At 42.7% G+C, this 19385-nt stretch overlaps 1 protein-coding gene across 1 annotated transcript in view; it reads left to right on the forward strand.

Moving 5' to 3' along the window:
• The first annotated feature begins 4639 nt into the window (after positions 1–4639).
• SH3RF1 (SH3 domain containing ring finger 1) overlaps positions 4640–19385 on the forward strand; it is a 176716-nt gene continuing 161970 nt past the window's right edge. Inside the window, exons 1-2 of the mRNA XM_050791728.1 lie at positions 4640–4883; positions 6411–6898. Of these exons, the coding sequence (XP_050647685.1) occupies positions 6506–6898 (393 nt within the window). The 5' untranslated portion in view covers positions 4640–4883; positions 6411–6505. The remainder of the gene's footprint in view (positions 4884–6410; positions 6899–19385) is intronic.

A 19385-nucleotide genomic window follows, 5' to 3' on the forward strand; every position in this document is an offset into this window, starting at 1 on the left:
AGAAACTTTGACTCCAAAGCTCTCTCCATAATCCGGTACACTAGAGAGAAATGGAAGCAGGTACTTATTGTCCAAGTAGGAGATAGGCAGGACTGAAATAAGGATTGGGAGGAAAAGAGAGATGTAAGAAGCACTTCTGATGCTCTCTGGATCATCCATCTGGACGGTAGGAGGGGGAGGGATCATGGGGAGAAGGGGAAGCTGAAGATAATCTGCATTTTCTTGCTTGCCTGGGGAACTAAAGGGATGGTGACGTCATTAACTAAGACCTTGAATAAAGATAAACTGGCATTGCGTTTATGTTCTGTGTTACAGAGCTGGTGTTTAGCTGTTTCTGTAGCTTAACTGTGAAATATAAGAGGAAGAATCAAGAATCATGTGTCCTCATCTTCTACATCAAACTCACTGATTGACAGATTATAAGAAAGACTCTCAATGGAACTTGGAACATTGCCTGCCTGATTTCCCATCTGTAGGGCAGTGAGGTACTAAGTATCTATGTAGTTTTAGGATAGCAAGAAATATAACTGTATACTTGATTAACTCCTTATTTGAGAATTAGTCACTGGAATCACTGTGTGTTGGCTGTGAAGGACATAATGGTAAAGAAGACAGACCCAGTCACTGCCTTCAGGGAACTTATATTCAGGTAAAGAAGATAGGCAATAAATAAGGAATCAAAAAATTAGACAGCAAAAAGTGCTGCAAAGAAGATAGAGTACTATGCTGAGATGCAGTGGTGCAGGGTCCAAGTGACAGTGAGTCTTGTAAGACAAAGACTATATTTGACTTTAAATTTCAGGCATGATGGGAAGAAATTGATGAGTTTGGAGCAACGTAGTAACTGGTATGTTATGCATTTTTTGTTGTTCACTCTGAATGTTACTATATTCTGGGCAAGATTATGGGGACAAGAGTGGAAACAGAGAGACTGGTTTAGGAGGGCCAGAGACAAAGTGTGATGGTGGCTTAAATAAACTTGCACTGGAGGCAAAGGAAAGTGGGTATAAATTGAAACATATTTTGGGAGAAGCTAGCAGAATTGATGGAGAGGAAAAGGGAAATCAAAGACGATCCCTAGGTTTCTAGTTTGAACAACTGAATGAAGAGTGCTATCATTTACCAATATCATGGCAACTGGAGAACAAACAAGGTTTGAAGGAAAATGATAATCAGACACATGTGTGTATATATATATATCCGTGTGAAAGCACAGTACCAAAGTTTACCAAAGAGTGCTCTGGACTGGATATTTAAGTGCCTGATTTTTGTCACCACTTAGAGCAATAATTTCTCTACATCTTGTTTTTTCCCATCTACATGGAAATAATCATGTCTGTCTTTACCGCTTCTGAGGGATGTTGAGAAGACAGATGAGATAATATATATGAAAGTCCTTTGAAGTCTTGGGAGGATAAGAACCGTGTAAACCCAAGCTATCATTATTATGTCACAGGGTGTATTTATGTTTTTCATGGTTCTACTCAAAGTCACAGGGATCTTAAGCACAACATGCTTACATCCCTTCCTTCATGTTCAGTTCCCAGATGTGAAAAGATGAACATGCTTCTCTTCCCCAACTGCCCCTTTCCCTATAGTATTGACAGGACTTTGCAATTACTAGCATTATACCAAACTTATTTATTTGAGACAGAGTCTCACTCTGTCACGCAGGCTGGAGTGCAGTGGTGCAGTCTTGGCTCACTGCAACCTCCACCTCCCAGGTTCAAGCAATTCTCCTGCCTCAGCCTCCCAAGTAGCTGCGATTACAGGTGCCCGCCACAATGCTCAGCTATTTTTCTTTTTTTTTGTATTCTTACTAGAGACAGGTTTTCACCATGTTGGCCAGGCTGGTCTCGAACTCCTGACCTCAGGTGATCCACCTGCCTCAGCCTCCCAAGGTGCTGGGATTACAGGTGTGAGCGACCATGCCTGGCCTGTCCCAAACTTTTTTAAGACCCTGGGAAGAAAGGACTTTGCCCAGAATAACTCTGCTTGGGTGATTCTTGGCAGATTATGATAATGATGCTATCTGACTTTAATAGAGATGTACAGATTACAAAGAACCAGCATGTAGTCTCATCTAGTCGTCCCACAACACTCTGATTTTTTTTTCACCATTTGACAGAAAATGGCTCAGGAGGTTAAAGTAACTTGCCTAAGACTTCATTTTACAGCTGGAGTAACTAAAGGTAACAAAAGTGTTGTGTTCTAAAAACTATATAACATGCACTGGGGCATTAAAAGAAGTACAGCCACATCCTGGATAATATTCATGAGATGTATGCCAGATTCTTTGATCACTGCTGTCTTGGGACACATCGTCTTCAGTTCTTTGAAAATGGGTGTGGCCAGGCACGGTGGCTCACGCCTGTAATCCCAGCACTTTGGGAGGCTGAGGTGGACAGATCACCTGAGATTGGGAGTTTGAGGCCAGCCTGACCAACATAGAGAAGCCCTGTCTCTACTAAAAATACAAAATTAGCCAGGCGTGGTGGTGGGTGCCTGTAATCCCAGTTACTCTGGAGGCTGAGGTGGGAGAATCGCTTGAGCCTGGGAGGCGGAGGTTGTGGTAAGCCGAGATCGTGCCATTGCACTCCAGCCTGGGCAACAAGAGTGAAACTCCGTCTCAAAAAAAACAAAAACAAAACAAACAAACAAAAAAAGAAAACAAAACAAAGAAAATGGGTGTAATTATTGATTTTTTTTTTTTGCCAGGAGTTTCAAGAGCTGCACAATTCTACCTACGACCTTGTGTGCTGCTCTCTCTAAAATCAAACACCAAACCAAAATAAGAATACAATAAAAATTTTCCCTTGCTTTCGAGTAATTACATAATTAACAGTTTCTTCTTTCCCTTGGGAAGAGACACACTGTGCTTCGCTTTGCCTGGGGTGGGGATATGACGGTGATGTGCAAAAGACAGGGCCTTGGAATGGTGGAAAGAGAACTGGACTTGGAATCCAGAGAGCTGGGACCGAGTCTTGGTTCAACATTACCTACTGTGTGACCAGGGGAAAATGAACCCATTTGAGCTTCAGTTCTAATAACTGCAAAGAATCCTTATCTGTTTATTGACTGTAATCTTCTGGTCAGCCTCATCTTCATCCATCTGCCCAGCTCCACATGCAGAACTAAGTAGTCACTTTCAGTTTGCAAACTGGACTAGAAATTCTCCATTCCATTCATTCCTTCCGTAGTCTTTCTCAGCTCAAATGCCCAAATACCCGTGCATTTGCTCACTTCTAATGGAAGGGGAAGTGGGCTATGATTTTTGGTGTTCATACATTATGACTCTCAGCATATGAATCTATTTAGAACAAGGCTGAGAAAAGATGACATAGAGGGTTGCTGTGAGAATTGAACTGATGCATGAAAAATGTTCAGCACAGTGCCTGGTGTACAGTGAGTGATCATTGTTAGCTGTTATAATTTTTTCATGCTTATGTGATCCTTATGTCTTGAATGGTTCAGCTGTGGCCCTAGCTGGAGACTAGAGGATAAACTGAGACTCCTCTCTAAATCATAAACCTAGTTGGTGGCCGGGCAGAGATTTCTTGCATCTATTGTAACCCTTTCTTCTTATAACCATCTAGTTTCTGCCCACCTTTGAGGAAGTACGGTATTTGGGATAACTTTTTGTAAATTGATGGTAAATGCAAATACAATAATGTCTACTTTAGATCAGTGACAAAATTTTAACTTGTTTCTCCACTAAATCGAGACGGAAAAACCTCAAAACCTATGGACAAGATGTTTTTCAAAACTCCACTTCGGTTTACAGGTGTGTGCCTGGGGCAACCAAAACAAAGATTACTGCGACGATGATGGCAGCCGCCCAGGCTCAGATAAAAGAGGCGTCTCTCAGCGTGCTTTAGGGTGCCAGCCCACCTGAGGTCAGACTCAATTCTCCCCACTTAGGGCAGGGATAACAGAGCCCCCGCGGCTGGGTTGGAAGCCCATACTACCTTTTTCCTAGCCTTGGGCTTTGGGGTCAGCGGTCCTCCAGGCTGGCTCCAGTTTCGGTCCTGGGGTGACTGATGGCTGGGTGCGGGCAGGTGGACGCGGCACTGTCCTCATCGATTCACCACGCCGCTCTCGGCCCTAAGGGGCAACACTTCGCACCGACTCTACCAAGTAAGTGTCCAGGGTGGGCAACCAGACGCAAAGTGCAGCGGGATCGGTTCCCGCCAGGACTGCTCCCGCCGCCTCCGCGGACCCAGCCCCTCCCGCGCCGCGACTCGCCCAGCCCGGGGAGGAAGAGTCCGTCCCGGGCGCCCAGCCGTGCCGGGGGGAGGAGGACGCGGCGGGACTCTGCCCCGGGGCTCCTTCCTGCTTCCCTCAGCCTCCACTCCCGCCGCCTCCCACTCCGGTGGCTCCATTTTTCAGGCGCGTTCTCCTGTGGGAGACGGCGTCCGTCCCCGAGCCTTCCCCTCGTTGCCCCCTGAGGGCCCCGCTCCCCAGTCTCTCCGCTCTCGCAGCGCCCCCTCAGGCTGCCGCACCCATCCCGCCCCCGGGCTCCGGCGGGGTACGGGGCGCTGGTCACCTCAGCGCGGGAGGCCGGCGCCGCGGCGGGCGGCTCCGGGAGGTGCCGCGCCCGCTCCGGGGGAAGGCGCTGTGGCGCGGGGCCGCCCCCTTGCGCCCCGGGCGCCGGCTGCGGCCCGGCCTCCTCCTCTTCCTCCGCCCTCCTTGGCTGGGAAAGTGGGAGGCGGCAGCGGCGGCGTGGTGTGTGTGCGCGCGTGAGGGGGGCAGCAGAGAGGAGTCTCCCGGTGCCGCCGCGGCGTCAGAGACACTGCGAGCGGCGAGCGCGGCGGGGCCGCATCTGTATCAGCCGCCGCCGCTGCTGCGGGGCCGCGAACAAAGAGGAGGAGCCGAGGCGCGAGGTAGGGCGCGCGGCCGGCGCGGGGCCGGCGGGCACCCAGCGTTGGCGGACCCCTAGCTGCGGAAAAGGCGGTGGTCTCGGCGTTTCCCCATCCCCGCCCTGGGTCGGTTTCTCTCTCCCCTCGCCCTCGGGTACCCCTGGGCCGGGAATCAGGACCTGCGGAAGCGGAGCAGCCCGCGGCCTCTGCCTTCTCCGGGCAGGAAGCTGCCAGGGCTCCGTGCCGCGGTCTCCCCGGGCGCAGCCCAGCACCCCCTGCTTCCCGGATGGCGCGGTCTCTCTGGGGACTGTCGCCTTATCTTGGCTGGGCTAGAAAGCTGCTTCCCCGTGGCACTCTGTGGGGCTGAGTTTCGCAACTTAAGCCTGCGCATTTATTTTTAAGTCCTTGAAAACTTCCCGCAGTCGTGTAAGGGGGATTTGTGTCCCCGGCCTGACCTAAAGGGGAGCGGAGATGAGGGAGGCTGTAGGGTGAGAGCCCCAGGCAGGGACCGGCTCCTGCCGGGTGCCGCCGACACCTGGCCCCGGGGTGTGTCTGCGGCGAACGGCCGCCGCGCCTCCCTGCGGGCTCGGGAGTACCTGTGCTCGGCGCAGTGGGAGCGGGGGCGCAGCCCTGGGACTCCCCCGCTCCGACTTTGTCAAGAACAGCTGTTAATGCTACCAGCCAAATCTTTTTACCCCCTTTCTCTTGGGCATTCACATTTACATTTATTTTGGCGGTTGGGGGGAGAGCGGCGCAGTAAGTGGCTTGCTTTTTCCTGAATGGCCTCATTTTCATATGCCCACAGTTTCCAGTCCAACATTCCGTTGTCGAATTCTTTTGGTGGTAATTTTGCCAGATTTTCTGAATGGGATTAGGACAGGCCGTTCAGAAATGTGTTTCAGAGTTATCAACCACTGCCCTGAAAGGCGCTTTTCTGTTTTAGCTGCTTTCAAGCAAATCTGTGTCTTTTGGAATTGTCAACCTTCAGCTCTTTTTGGTTGGGCAAGATTAAACAGTTCTATTTTTAAGAACAGCGAAGAAACATATGTATTTAATATTGGGATCATTTACCACGAGCGATCACATGAGGCATGGTTTCTTAAACTCTAAACTGGCTTAAAAAAGGGAATTTAGTTGGATTTAAAAGTAAATTTCAGGTAGAGGAAACTTTGAATGGTCTCTGTCAGCTTCTCTTATGAGTTGAAGACTTTATTAAGGCAGCTGATATCACTTTCAGAGCTTAAGAAATTATATTCCTTATTGCATTTCATAAATCCTTCTGCAGGAATTATGTATAATACTCTGTGTCTGTTTTGCCCAGTGAACCCCTGGATATCTTTAGGGGTTAATTTTGCGTTGTTTAGAAAGCCTATTTTGTTTTCAGTTGTTGACTTTGGAGTTTAGGAACCCACATTCCAAAGCAAAGCTACACTATTCAGACAGGGAATAGTGTACTTTTGGGTACTTTTTGATTCTTGGCTCCTTTGTGAGCTTTTTCCCTAGATAACAACACTCATATTCTCTTTTCCCCCTTTTTCCCCATGACTCTAGAGCAAAGTCTGAAATGGATGTTACATGAGTCATTTTAAGGGATGCACACTACTATGAACATTTCTGAAGCTTTTTTCTCAGTAAAGTAGATAAAGATGGATGAATCAGCCTTGTTGGATCTTTTGGAGTGTCCTGTGTGTCTAGAGCGCCTTGATGCTTCTGCGAAGGTCTTGCCTTGCCAGCATACGTTTTGCAAGCGATGTTTGCTGGGGATCGTAGGTTCTCGAAATGAACTCAGATGTCCCGAGTGCAGGACTCTCGTTGGCTCGGGTGTCGAGGAGCTTCCCAGTAACATCTTGCTGGTCAGACTTCTGGATGGCATCAAGCAGAGGCCTTGGAAACCTGGTCCTGGTGGGGGAAGTGGGACCAACTGCACAAATGCATTAAGGTCTCAGAGCAGCACTGTGGCTAATTGTAGCTCAAAAGATCTGCAGAGCTCCCAGGGTGGACAGCAGCCTCGGGTGCAAGCCTGGAGCCCCCCAGTGAGGGTAAGTAGCCTACAAAGGCAGTTTGGTGAATAAAGGTGGTGATGTCCACATTTTTTCTTTATTCTTTAGCTTGGTGTTTTCCAAGTCAACTCATTGCTTAGGAAACCACACATACTGGAACAGACAGACTATACCTCTGAATATTTTTTCCCCCATCTTGGAATGAGATTGGATATAAATAATAAATTTTATTGTTTTGAAAATTATCTCTAGATAGTCTCTGTTATCTTTTAAGATAAATTTTGGGAAACAAGTAGCAATTAGTGAATGAAATCTAAACCAGCTTTTGTTCTGTGCCCATTTTAAAATGGAAATTTGGTATTTTCTGTTGATGGGGCTGAGAGTCATAATTACATGTATGTAGTACATATGTGTATATATGTTGTAAATATGCGTGTGGGTAAATCATAAATAGGAAATCAAGCCTTAATTTTTATGTTGCTTAGAATCATTCTATTGGTTTTATGAATACATAGCACAGAATTTACTCGTTGGTGGAATTCTTAACAAATCATGGCTACAGGTAGCGGAGTTTCGTTGCTGTAGCAACAAAATGTCACTTAGGACTACACTAAAACATCTAGCTTTATAGTGAATGAAATGAAGTATTTCATCAAAATGATTTTTCTTGGGATTTGAGTTTGGGCTGAAATAATTTTAGATGAAGCTAATTATTTGGACAGCTACCACAACTGTCACACAATTTCTGTATCTATTAGAAATATATATATTAATAATCTATATTTATTAGAAATATAGGTATTTATTAGAAATATAGGTATTTCTAATAAATATAATACCTACAAATATAGGTATTTCTAATAAATATAAATTTCTAATAAATATAAATATAAATTATGTTGCAGGTGATGGATTCGTGATAAAATGTGCTTTTCTAATTTTTGCAAAAATAAAAAGTAATCAAGAGCATCAGTAATTAAAACAACTCCATTTCTGTAAGAAGAAGGAATTCTAAATTATTGGCCAAACTGGTAAAATCTGCTTTTAAAGAACAGTTAATCTAGATGAGAATATTTTTTTCAAATGTCCCCAGTAAGCACTCAAAAGTGACTTCTTTCATTTAACACAGGAACTGCCCATTAGGATGGCGTTAGATCCCATAATTCACAGATGTGGATACCAGGCAGTTTTAACAGAATAGTTTTCCTACTTCTTTCTCAAGCTCATCTTTTGTAAATGATAGGAAGTATTTACATCACTAGATGTAAAGTATAGAGACCATTTTAATCACTAGAAAACCTGATCGGAAAACAGTTTCATTAAGGCTGCAGGTTTCTTTTGACATATTTATTTATTTAAAGATAGTGAGAACTTGGGCTAGGGAGGTTTTCTTTCCTTATTTGGAACCCACATGTTGTGAAAGTGATCAGCTTACAGTGCTTTTCTTAGATTTCCTTTATTTTATGGAATTTACTTATTTAGACTTGAATATTTTAATCCCAGAACCAGTGATCAAGTTGATAATTTCTGAGACACCTGATATAGGTCTGTTTAGCTTAATAAAGGGGTAGATTTGCATCTTTGGAAAGGTTTTGTTTCCCTGTTAATTAGACTAGGGAAGGCATGGCTTCCCAGAATACTATATCTTAGTTGTTGACACTGCCTTACCTATTGTGAGGAATGCATTGAATGTTTGATCATCGATAAAGAGGAATTTAAGGAGAGGCTCAAACACTCAATGTCTTTTGAATTTTAAGTTTTCTTGCTAACATGGAAATTGACTATGTAATTCTCATTTATCTGAACTGCTAAGCTCCCAAAATTGAACTTCTTAGGTAAATTATTTGGAGATTTTGATGATGTTAGTATTGTTTTTCTGGTTTATATGCTTTTCCTAATTTACTTCATGTTTCTTCTTTAGCATGAGAAAAATTACTTACCAAGAAACTCAACAAAACTTGAGCCTTATAACTGGGACAAAATAGTTGAGGTGGATGGAACAGGAAATATGTCTGTTACTTTGCTGGGGGAGGATGGAGGACAAAAACAAACCTATTCAGTAGTCTGAGTTGATGCAATTGATGCAATACTTAGAAAAAGAACAGCCTTTTTTCTAGTTGAAAATAGTTTTTCGAGCCAGGTACTATGGTATTCACCTCTAGTCTCTAGCTACTTGCATCTGTAGTCCTAGCTACTCCAGAGACTGGGGCGGGAGGATCACTTGAGCCCAGGAGTTCAAGTCTAGCCTAGACAACATAGCAAGACCCCTCCCCTGTTGCCCCTCCCCTGTCCCCTGCCCCCCACCCCTTTTTAAAAAAAGGTTTCTCAATAAGTTACTACTACCTTTTGCTTTCAAATATACAGAACAGTCAGGGCCATACGTATAGTTCAAACATCTGAAAGATAAATACATTTCTAAAAAAGACTCCTTTTAAGAGTGAGAATTCTGTAACGTGGATATTGTAAGGCACTTCTTTGGACACTTCTCTTAGGTGAGTGCCTGTAATAAATCCCAAATGTGCATCCTCCTCCCTTAAGTGTTCTGACACAACCAAGCGGTGCAGTGAGCCTGTTTCCATATGTTGTGCAAAGCTGAAAGTGATAACGTGGAATGTTGCTTCAGTTTATTAGTTATGTTCTGTGTTCCATTAGACTGTGGATGGAGACCATGTGGCCTCCTCATGCATTTAGCCAAAGTATATTGAATGTTATCAACAGATTTGAACATTTCCAATGTGTGACGCATATCTTGTTCCCAAAATTTTTGTGTTTCCTGCCTAATTTGAAGGAGAAAAGGAAAGAGTGCGGGGTTGGAGTCACCATGGGAATCTGTCAGTTTTTTACCTCTAAGTAAAGAATTCCTGTTGGTTTTAGGCCAAAGTCAAGCAGTGGAATGAGCCATAGGGAGAGGGACACTGCTGATACCAGTCAATGGCCTAAGAAATACAGCTGCAGAAGTTAAAATGCGTGTATATAAATTAGATAAGGAAAGCATGGTTTTTAAGTAGTTCCCCTATAGAATTTAGACTTAATAGTTTCTGCCTTCTATGTGCAGTTCCAGTGATTTAAGGAATCATTAAGTAATGATATCTAAACAGACACATGCATAGATATTCTCTTATGTGGTGGCTCACGCCTGTAATTGCAGCTCTTTGGGAGGCTGAGGAGGTAGGTGGATCACTTGAGGTCAGGAATTCCAGACCACCCTGGCCAACATGGTGAAACCCTGTCTCTACTACAAATACAAAAAAATTAGCCGGGCTTGGTGGCGGGCACCTGTAGTCCCAGCTTCTTGGGAGGCTGAGGCAGGAGAATGGCGTGAACCCGGGTGGCGGCGGACCTTGCAGTGAGCGGAGATCGCGCCACTGCACTCCAGCCTGGGCGACAGAGCGAGACTCCGTCTCAAAAAAAAAAAAAAAAAAAAAAAAAATCTCTAAAGTTCTCTTAATATCTCTTAACATTAAGTTCTCTTAATATCTGTGCATGTTTCTCTTTAGGTATCATTACTTAATGATTTCATGATGCCTGTACTTCACAGCAAATATATTCATCCAAAAAATAGATCACATCAGACCACCTGATTTATACTAATTTATACTTTGTTTATTTGTTGCTTTATTTAATAAATACTTCTTAAGCACTCGTTAGGTACCAGGCACTACACTAGCTGCTGGATAGGTAATGGTAGACAAACCAGATATAGATTCTTAGCTTTTGAATGTGTGGTCCATCTTGTGGGAGAGACACATTAATAAAATAATAACAATGCAGGCGTGTAATTAAATAAGTTCTAAGACACAAAGCTAGGGGAGAGGATAGAAGAAAGACCTGCATTTAGTGTGAAGGTGAATTGTGTGTGTGATCTTCAAAAGCTTCCTGAGGAAGAGGCATCTGAGCTGAGATCTTAAGGGTGAAATGATATTAATTAGGGAATGGGGGCTGGGCAGGGAAGAGGCAGAGGGGAAGAATATTTCAAAGGCACTGACCTACACAGGAAGGGGTATGCCTCCTAGGAAGAACTGACAGAAGGTAAGTGTGAACTAGGCAAGCCACAGGGATGGTGTAAGATGAGGCCTCGTATTCGATAATGTGGAAGGCATCAAGAACTGCCCCAAGGGCCACGTAGGGTGAAGGGCCAGATGGGTAGGATAGATAGGAAGTGCTCTGTATTTGGGATAAGCAAGAGGGACCATTGGGACTGAGACGATTAGCAGGGCTTCAGAACAGATACGGGATTGGAGCTCGTGTCAAAGAATGGAGAGACCAGGAAAGAAAGGTAGGGAATTCTAGATATGAGGGAACACGGATGAAATTTATTTCCCCTGTAAAGGCTGAGTCTGCTTTCATTTCTCCATAGCACAGTCATACCTCCTTTCTCCCTCTTTCTCTATTGCTGACTGTTAGGGTCTGAATTATGTCCCCCCACTTTGCTAGGTTGAAGTTCTAACTCCTGGTTCCTCACAAGGTGGTGATATTCAGGGATAGGACCTTTAAAGAGAGGGTTCAGGTAAAATGAGGTCACATGCATGGGCCCTAATCCACTAAGACTGGAGTTCTTCTGAGAAGAGGAGATGATGATGCAGACACACAGGGAAGACTATGTGAAGACACACAGAGGAGATGCCACTTACCAACCAAGGAGAGTTGCCTTCAAAGGAAGCCAACCCCACTGACACCTTGATCTTGGACTTCCACCCTCCAGAACTGTGAGGAAATACATTTTTGTTGTTTAAGCCACCCAGTCTGTGCGCTTGGATGTGGTAGCCCTAGCCGACTTGTACTCTGACTATAGACATACTCCTAAAGGTCAGCCCCTTGAGTGGCCTCTCAGTCCACTGCCAATCCCTTCAGTCCTGGTTTCCCCAGAAACTGGCAGTGGTCCAGCCTTCTGTGATCTGCTGTGGAATACCCTTGAGAAGTTGTTCGGCCCCTGCCTACCCTCTCAGCTACCCACATTGCCTGGCATAATTTTGTAAAATAGGCATGTTATAAGGAAGTTGAAGTTTATGTGACAATATACCAGATGCACAGAAAGTTCTGGATGAAATGAAGGAAATATTGAGGGGGGAAAACTACTACTTTCTTATCTCTGACAAGTTGGATTGATCTGTAACTGGAGTCTGGAGAGGCTGCTTTCCAGGACTCAGTAGTACCTAAGGCATTACTCAAGGGATAGGTAATGATGGACAAACCAGATACAGATCCTTACTTGGTGCTTTCCAGGACTAAGTAGCACCCTAATAAGGCATCCTAGGCTTTATTCCAAGGAATGGCATTGGCAGAAAGAACTGAAGGAAGTTAGGACAATTGAGTTGCTCCAGGTTTGGTGTGGAAAGCAACTGCCAGCTGTGAACTGTGCCGTGGGACATCTTTGACATCTGTCTGTGAACAAGCACCTGTACAGAGCTTCTTTCAGATCCAGTTTTGTTCGATAATCTATACTAGGTCAAAGATGACATTAATGCATGTTTCTGTTGAAAAAGTTTACATTTGGGGGAGGTAACACACAAGAAACAACAAATAAGGCAGCATATAGTGAAGCACCAGGGGCTGGGATAAGATGATAGAATAGGTTTCTATTTATGATGGGGTTCTTGTTTGTAGTTTGTGGTCCTTGGATTAGGTGCATGGTCAAAGAATATCAAGTGTGGGTGGGACATGCTCCCCTGGTGTGTAAGGTTCACTACAAACACTGACTGATAAAGGAACTGTTGTCTCCGCACAGATGGGGAAGAGGATGTGTATTAACTCATACCGGACCCAAGCAAGACATTTAATATGGTGGTTTGGGTGAGGGAAATGTTTCTGTGTGTTTCAGAATGATTGAATTGAAATGGAAAAGGTGGGTTTTGTTTGTTTGTTTTGGCTAAACCATGTTTGTTGCATTCTTGACGTCTTATTTTATCCATCATTTCATCCTTGATCCTTACTCCGGGCTTCATGTCTGCCCCGTCCCTGACCTTTACTTCATTCCTGAGCTACGCTTAATGGTAAGGCTCAGCGATGAGATCTTGAACGGGGTAGAAAGCAGGTATGGGAAAGGGAGTCTGTGGTGCATACTAATTGATAATTTTTTAAAGATATAATGATTCTTTCTTATATCACATAAAGTGTCATGTAACCATAATCATGTAAACCTCACAACAGCTTTCTGGGGTCAAGTGTTATCATTTATTTATTTTTTGAGATGGAGTCTCACCCTGTCCCCAGGCTGGAGGGTGACGGTGAGATCTCAGCTCACTGCAACCTCTGCCTCCCGGATTCAAGCGATTCTCCCACCTCAGCCTCTGGAGTAGCTGGGATTACAGGCGCCTGCCACCACACCTGGCTAATTTTTGTACTTTTAGTAGAGGTGGGGTTTTGCCATGTTGGCCAGGCTGGTCTCCAACTCCTGACCTCAAGTGATCCGCCCACCTTAGCCCCCCAAAGTGTTGGGATTACAGGCGTGAGGCGCGGCGCCCAGCCTAAGTGTTATCATTTTAGAAATGAAAAAGAATATAGATTTCAAAGTGTATGTAAAAGTATTCTGGTTGTAAAAAATATTCAACAATGTAGAAGAGTATGTTATTAAGTGTGTATATACTTGTAGATCTTTTCATATACATTTATATGTGTATGCATATAGTTTCTTGATTTTTTGCAGAACTAGAATTTCATGCTCTGGATATTTAATGATTTGCTGGTTTGTTTACTATATCTATGAAATTTTTTCATGTTTAAGCACATAGACCTACTCCAGTTTTTGAAAAGACTCTTTATTGATGTATAATATACATTTAGAAAAGTGTACTAATTATGTGTGCCACTCCCTGAATTTTTCATAGTATTTTTCTCATAGTATTTTCACTCATAGAATTTTTCTTCCTAGCATTTTTCTCATAGTATTTTTCTTTCTGTTTAAAAATACTCATAAGAAAAATACTTGCAGTATTTTCTTTCTGTTTTAAAAATTAAAAATAATACATGCAATGGTAAGAAATGTGATAGTAGAAGATGATGTACAGGAGAAAATCAAGGCTTCCAATCTCTATTCCTTTGTTCCTAATCTCTAGGGGTAACCACTGTTGGAGGTTTTTTGTGTTTTCTTTCAGACAAAAAATTGAATAGAAATGGAATCACATTGTATATGCAGTTCTGCAATTTGAAGTTTTAAATTTAATGATAAAACTTGGATAGCTTCTGTAGTCCCAGGTACTCAGGAGGCTGAGGCAGGAGAATGGCGTGAACCCGGGAGGCGGAGGTTGCAGTGAGCCGAGACCGTGCCACTGCACTCCAGCCTGGGCGACAGAGCGAGACTCCGTCTCAAAAAAACAAAAAAACAAAAAAACAAACTCAGATAGCTTCCATATCTACTCACATTGGTCTATAAGAAGGTATTATGTGTTCTTTTTTTTTTTGAGACGGTCTCACTCCTGCCCAGGTTGGAGTGCAGTTGGCGTGTTTACGGCTCACTATACATTATTACTCTTATTTCATGGATGTAGGAGGGGTGGCGGAAAGACTTTAAATAACTTGTCCAATTTCTGATCCCAAATGCTTCCTTCCCTTACCTGCACTTGACTTAGGTGACAAACATTTTCCCTGGTGTTGCTTTTAGCAGGGGAATCTCTTCTCAGTTGCAACTGGCAGAGCTTATTCTTTCCTCACTGTCCTTGCTTCCTGTTTTGTTTTGACAAAAAGAGGACAAATAAAGCTCCTTTACAATGACAGTAAACCAGGAAAGCAGACTCTCCTTAGCTTGATGTATGGGGAAGAGTGTGGTTTGGAGGTTAGAAGTTGTGGCCTCGGATTCCGACACTGCCATCAGCCGACTGTGGGGTTTCTCTGGGCTTCATTTCTTCAGCTCAAAGATGTGGAGCCACAGGGACCTAAGCTCTATGCAGAGTGGTTGTAGGAATGGTGGTGGTGATGGGGCTGGGTTTGGTTCATCTTTGACTTTTCAGAGTCCTTTGTAGTGTCTGGCACAGAGTACACACTCACAAGAGGTTTGTTGAATAAATGAGTGAATAAGTGAGTGAAGCGAATACCAATCTCTCTAGGGATTCTTAACTGTATATTTAATGTCATTTCTATTTGGGATGATGAGAACCAAAGTTATTGAAAAGATATAGAAAAGATTATAAAGTGGATGTAGTGTTTGGATGTAGAGCTACATAAAATACAGACATGAACTCAGTTATTTTGGTTTCCTACGTGTGAAAAGTAGCCTGATGCAGACCTCTTTGGCAACCCCGAACCCCCTCCTCTCCCAGTTTCCTTCATTTATTATCACTATTGCTCCAGTCCTTATTTATTTATTTATATTTCTCTTGGGTGACTGAAGGAAAGAAATGATTATTCTGTTATTGCTGGCTGGGCAGGGAAAAGGAAAATCTGAGGGAAAGGGAGGAAAGAGATAAAATCTAGTTTTACTTTAGCTGGAGGTCCTTCTTGTTCTTGAGGTTCTTTTGAAAAGTTCCACCTCTGCGCTGGCTCTCTGACTTTAGCACTTCATCCCTGGCTTTTGTATCAGCTGCTATAGAACCTGTGTTGACTGTTAACTTCTCTGCCTTGCAGCACCTTGCACTGCCCTGTCCTGCAACTGTGGTCTGTACTTTCCAAGTGGCTGAAAGAGGCGCAGTGGGGAGACAGTCAACAGACAGGGGAGCAGGAAAGCAGTCCTACTCCATTGCCTTCCTAAAACTGCTTCTCTGAGTTGTCTTCTCAAAATGCTTTGTTTTGTCCCATAATTAGTCTCTGGTCTCAGAAAAGGAAAAGAATAAAATCAGAGGCTCAAAAAAGGCGTGTGGGTAGGTGCAGTATGTCAGTTCAAGCCCCTGCCTTTTTCTGTTGCCTGTGGTCTTTTCTCAGCATTCCACGAGCCCCCAGCTCTCCTTTGCACACCTCCATTCCTTAACTCACTCTATTGGGAAGAATGCCTGCTTTTTTCCTCTCTGGTCAGACGCTCACTCCATTTATTAATCTGTCCCCTCTCTAGTAGATTGCTTAATGTGGTTTAAGCAAACCCAAGACAATATGTAAAAAGACTTAAAAATTTTAAGGTCAAAAGGCAAATGACTGTAATTCATGCTGTGGCAGGATGCTTCCTGAGGATCCACAATACTGTAGCAACCTAGCACAAATATTATAGTGAGATGTACTTGTGATAGAAATATTACACATAGCGACATAGTATGGATAGTGAGGAACTCAGATAGCTGGCAAGACTCATTTACATAGCAACATAGTATAGTGAGGTGTACATATGATAGAAATATTATGCTTGGAGGCTGCCTTGCTGGTAAGGCTCCCTCATTTAGAAACTTCAACTCCCTCATCCTCCCAAAGCTTTTATTATAAAGAGTACATGTATCTTCTGCTCTTTAAAAATTTTTAATTTTTAGTTTCTTCTGAAGGTAGTAACCTTGAAAAGAAAAATTCAGAGCCCCAGGCACCCTTTTTTGTGGCTCTGCAATCCTTTTGTCACGTATCTGTCTGCCAATGCCTAGTCAAGAGGATGGTAGCAGTTGCTTCATGAATGGTGACATATGGGTGGCTGTAAACACAGCCATTTTAAAGATAGATGTGTGAGTGGGCTCTTTCGGGGTAGCTGGGAAGGGAATGGAGGTGCCATTTCAGATGGCTGACAGAGCAGTTAAATAGTAGATTATTTGCGTTGTGAAACATGAAAAAAGTGAGCAGTAGGAGGATGTGCAAATGAATTTTTAAGTTACATAGTGCAGAAAGGCAAGGGCTGTCAATGTTGAACATTTTTCTGTCAGCCTAAGGAAATAAATTCCTTAAGGATTAAAGAAATTATTATTATCATTATTATTATTATTTTTGCCAGAAAAAATCCTTTTGAAACACTGTAGTTTCACTGCTTATCAATTCAGGAATGAATGAACAGGAGTGAATTTTCATTATTTTAATATGTAATGAGTGGTCCTAGGCAATGAACATTTATACAGAAAGGAAGCTAAAGTTAGCTATAGGATGCTTCAAATCTAGTTTTAATTTATGTGAAGTACACTCAAAATAATACAGTAGCAATGTAAGTGAGAGCATCAGTGTGGGATACAAATATCCCTAGCATTTGTATAAGGTTCCTGGAAATGTGAGCAGTAATGTTGAAAGGTTGAACATTAGATATGTTATAAGGAGATTCAATTCTTGTAGAACTAAACAATATTCTTACATTCCTAATTATGTAACTGCTTAGTTTTTAAATATCCTTAAAAAACTTCAAAAGTTTTTAAAAACATTAAACACATAGAACATTATATAATAAAACTAAATTTCAAACCTTAAGTTTTCATTTGCCCACCTTATGCAAAGTGACATTTAGTTTACTAATCTCTATTATTTCAATTTTTTTTCAAAATCTTTGAACAGTTTTTCCCCATTATTAAACTTGTGTTTTATGCATAGTGATGAATTAATTATTTTTCAGCATTTCATATACTTTTTTTCTGCCACAGTTGCAGTCTATGAGGCTAAATATTTTTGCCATTTTTGGTAGCTTTTATTATTTTCATTCCTGTCTTAACTGTACTAGTAGTAGCACTTTTATTTTTCTTTTTTCTACTCATTTTTGTAAAACAAGTCTGAAATATTAAGAAGACACTGAAAGTGTTAACACTGTTGTACAAAGCCTGTGATGTTGCTGGAGCTGAAGTGTTGGTTAAAGGCCCCAAAGTGTGACAGCTTGAAATGTTTACATAGCAGCTGTTCCAAGAAAGTTCAAATCTGGCAGCAGAAAAGTATTGGGTCTCCATGTATGAAGCATGAAACTATATGATGTATGGAAGCTGAGAATCGCCTATATGGTGGAAAGAATGAGGAGACCTGCTTTCTAGTCTTGGCTATGTGATTTTAGGCTAGTGTTTTCTCTTCTGTAGTACTGAGTTTTCTCTTTTATAAAATGAGGCTTTTCTGATATCTGAGTTCTTTTGTAGGCCTGAAATTTAAAAAATAATTACCCTAGCAAAAGCCAACTTTGATATTGAATATTTAGAACAAACTCAGATTGGCACCTGGATTTGATCTTGGTGCATTGAGGTGACATGTGGCTCTCACGTTTGTCCATTGACACCAGTAATCTGCCTTTAATGTTCCCTTAGAAGCCCACACCGTGCCTGCCACAGGAGCCTTCAGATGAACTGTTAGATTTAGAAGTGAGGTAGAGCAGAAAAGCAAGGACAGTTTAGGGAGCCCGACTTTGGATCAACCTCTAAATGGGGCTGGTTTGCTTGATAGATCTCATCTGCATAAAATTATCAGCCTCCGTTCTGCCGGAATATTATCTTCATATAAAGTTGTTACACTGCTTGAAATTCCAATAATCAGAGATTGTCTGCATATTAAAATGTCCTGCACTTTAGAAGCATGTTTAGAATTACCTAACCATATTTCTTTTCTTTTCTCAGTTTTTACTGACGTGAGAACCCCTGCTTTGATGGACAGGACATTTATTATGCTTTGAAAGAGTGGGAAGGCAGGTACCTGAGCTTCTTTGAGGTCAGGCAAACCTGGATGGGGGAAGCTGTAGTGAGGGGTTTAGGCAGAGTGACCATGTAGTTTATCCTCTACCCTGGGACGTTTTTGAGAGTGAAAAGGATGTTGTTGATAATTTTGCAGAGTCAACAGGAGTAAGTCGGGATTGTCTGGGGCAAACAGGGCCATAAGGTTACCCTTGCTGAGGGCAGTATGAATGAGCACAGCATATAGAAAACAGGATTCATTAAGCACAGGAGAGATGCCAGAGAATACAGAACTTTTCAAAAGTGTTCAGGGGCAATGCAGAGGAATTAATTTCTTCCTCAGAATGTTCCTTTTTGTGTGCTCTGTGATTCCTGCTGGACAGAAAGTGTCTGATAATAGGAAAAGCAGGAGATTTATTATCAGGCAGAACTTCCTCTGTTCCTTGTTATCTGTGTTTCTCTTGGGCAAGTTACTTCCTTACCTAATTTCTTTGTTTGTAGAATGATGAAGAGCTGCTCTCCAAGTTTGTGAGGATTACATGAGATAAGGAATCTCAAATGCCCAAGACCTAGTACATGCTCAATAAACATTAGTATCTTCAGTTTTCTCTCTTTCTAGAAATTAGAACTTTTAATACCATATCACAGTTATATTGTAAAATAAACTCTGGGGCAAGTGGATTGGCTCACATCTGTAATCCCAGTGCTTTGGGAGGCCAAGGTGGGAGGATCAGTTGTGGCCAGGATGAGACCAGCCTGAGCAACATAGTGGGACCCCTACCCCCCTTCTAAAAATTTTTTTTTTTTTAAATTAGCTGGGCGTGGTGGCATGTACCTGTAGTCCCAGCTCCTCGGGAGGCTGAGGCTGGAGGATCGCTTGAGCCCCGGAGTTTGAGGCTGCAGAGAGCTGTGATGTTGTCACTGCACTCTAGCCTGGGTGACAGAATGAGACCTTGTCTCTAAAACAAAGAAACAACCAAACGAAACAGACTATTGGTGTGTATGTAGTCTGGTAATTTAATTAATCAACACTTATATATTAATACCATAGAACATTTTGCTCT

This window comes from Macaca thibetana, chromosome 5, assembly GCF_024542745.1.
Source record: "Macaca thibetana thibetana isolate TM-01 chromosome 5, ASM2454274v1, whole genome shotgun sequence".
NCBI lineage: Eukaryota > Metazoa > Chordata > Mammalia > Primates > Cercopithecidae > Macaca > Macaca thibetana.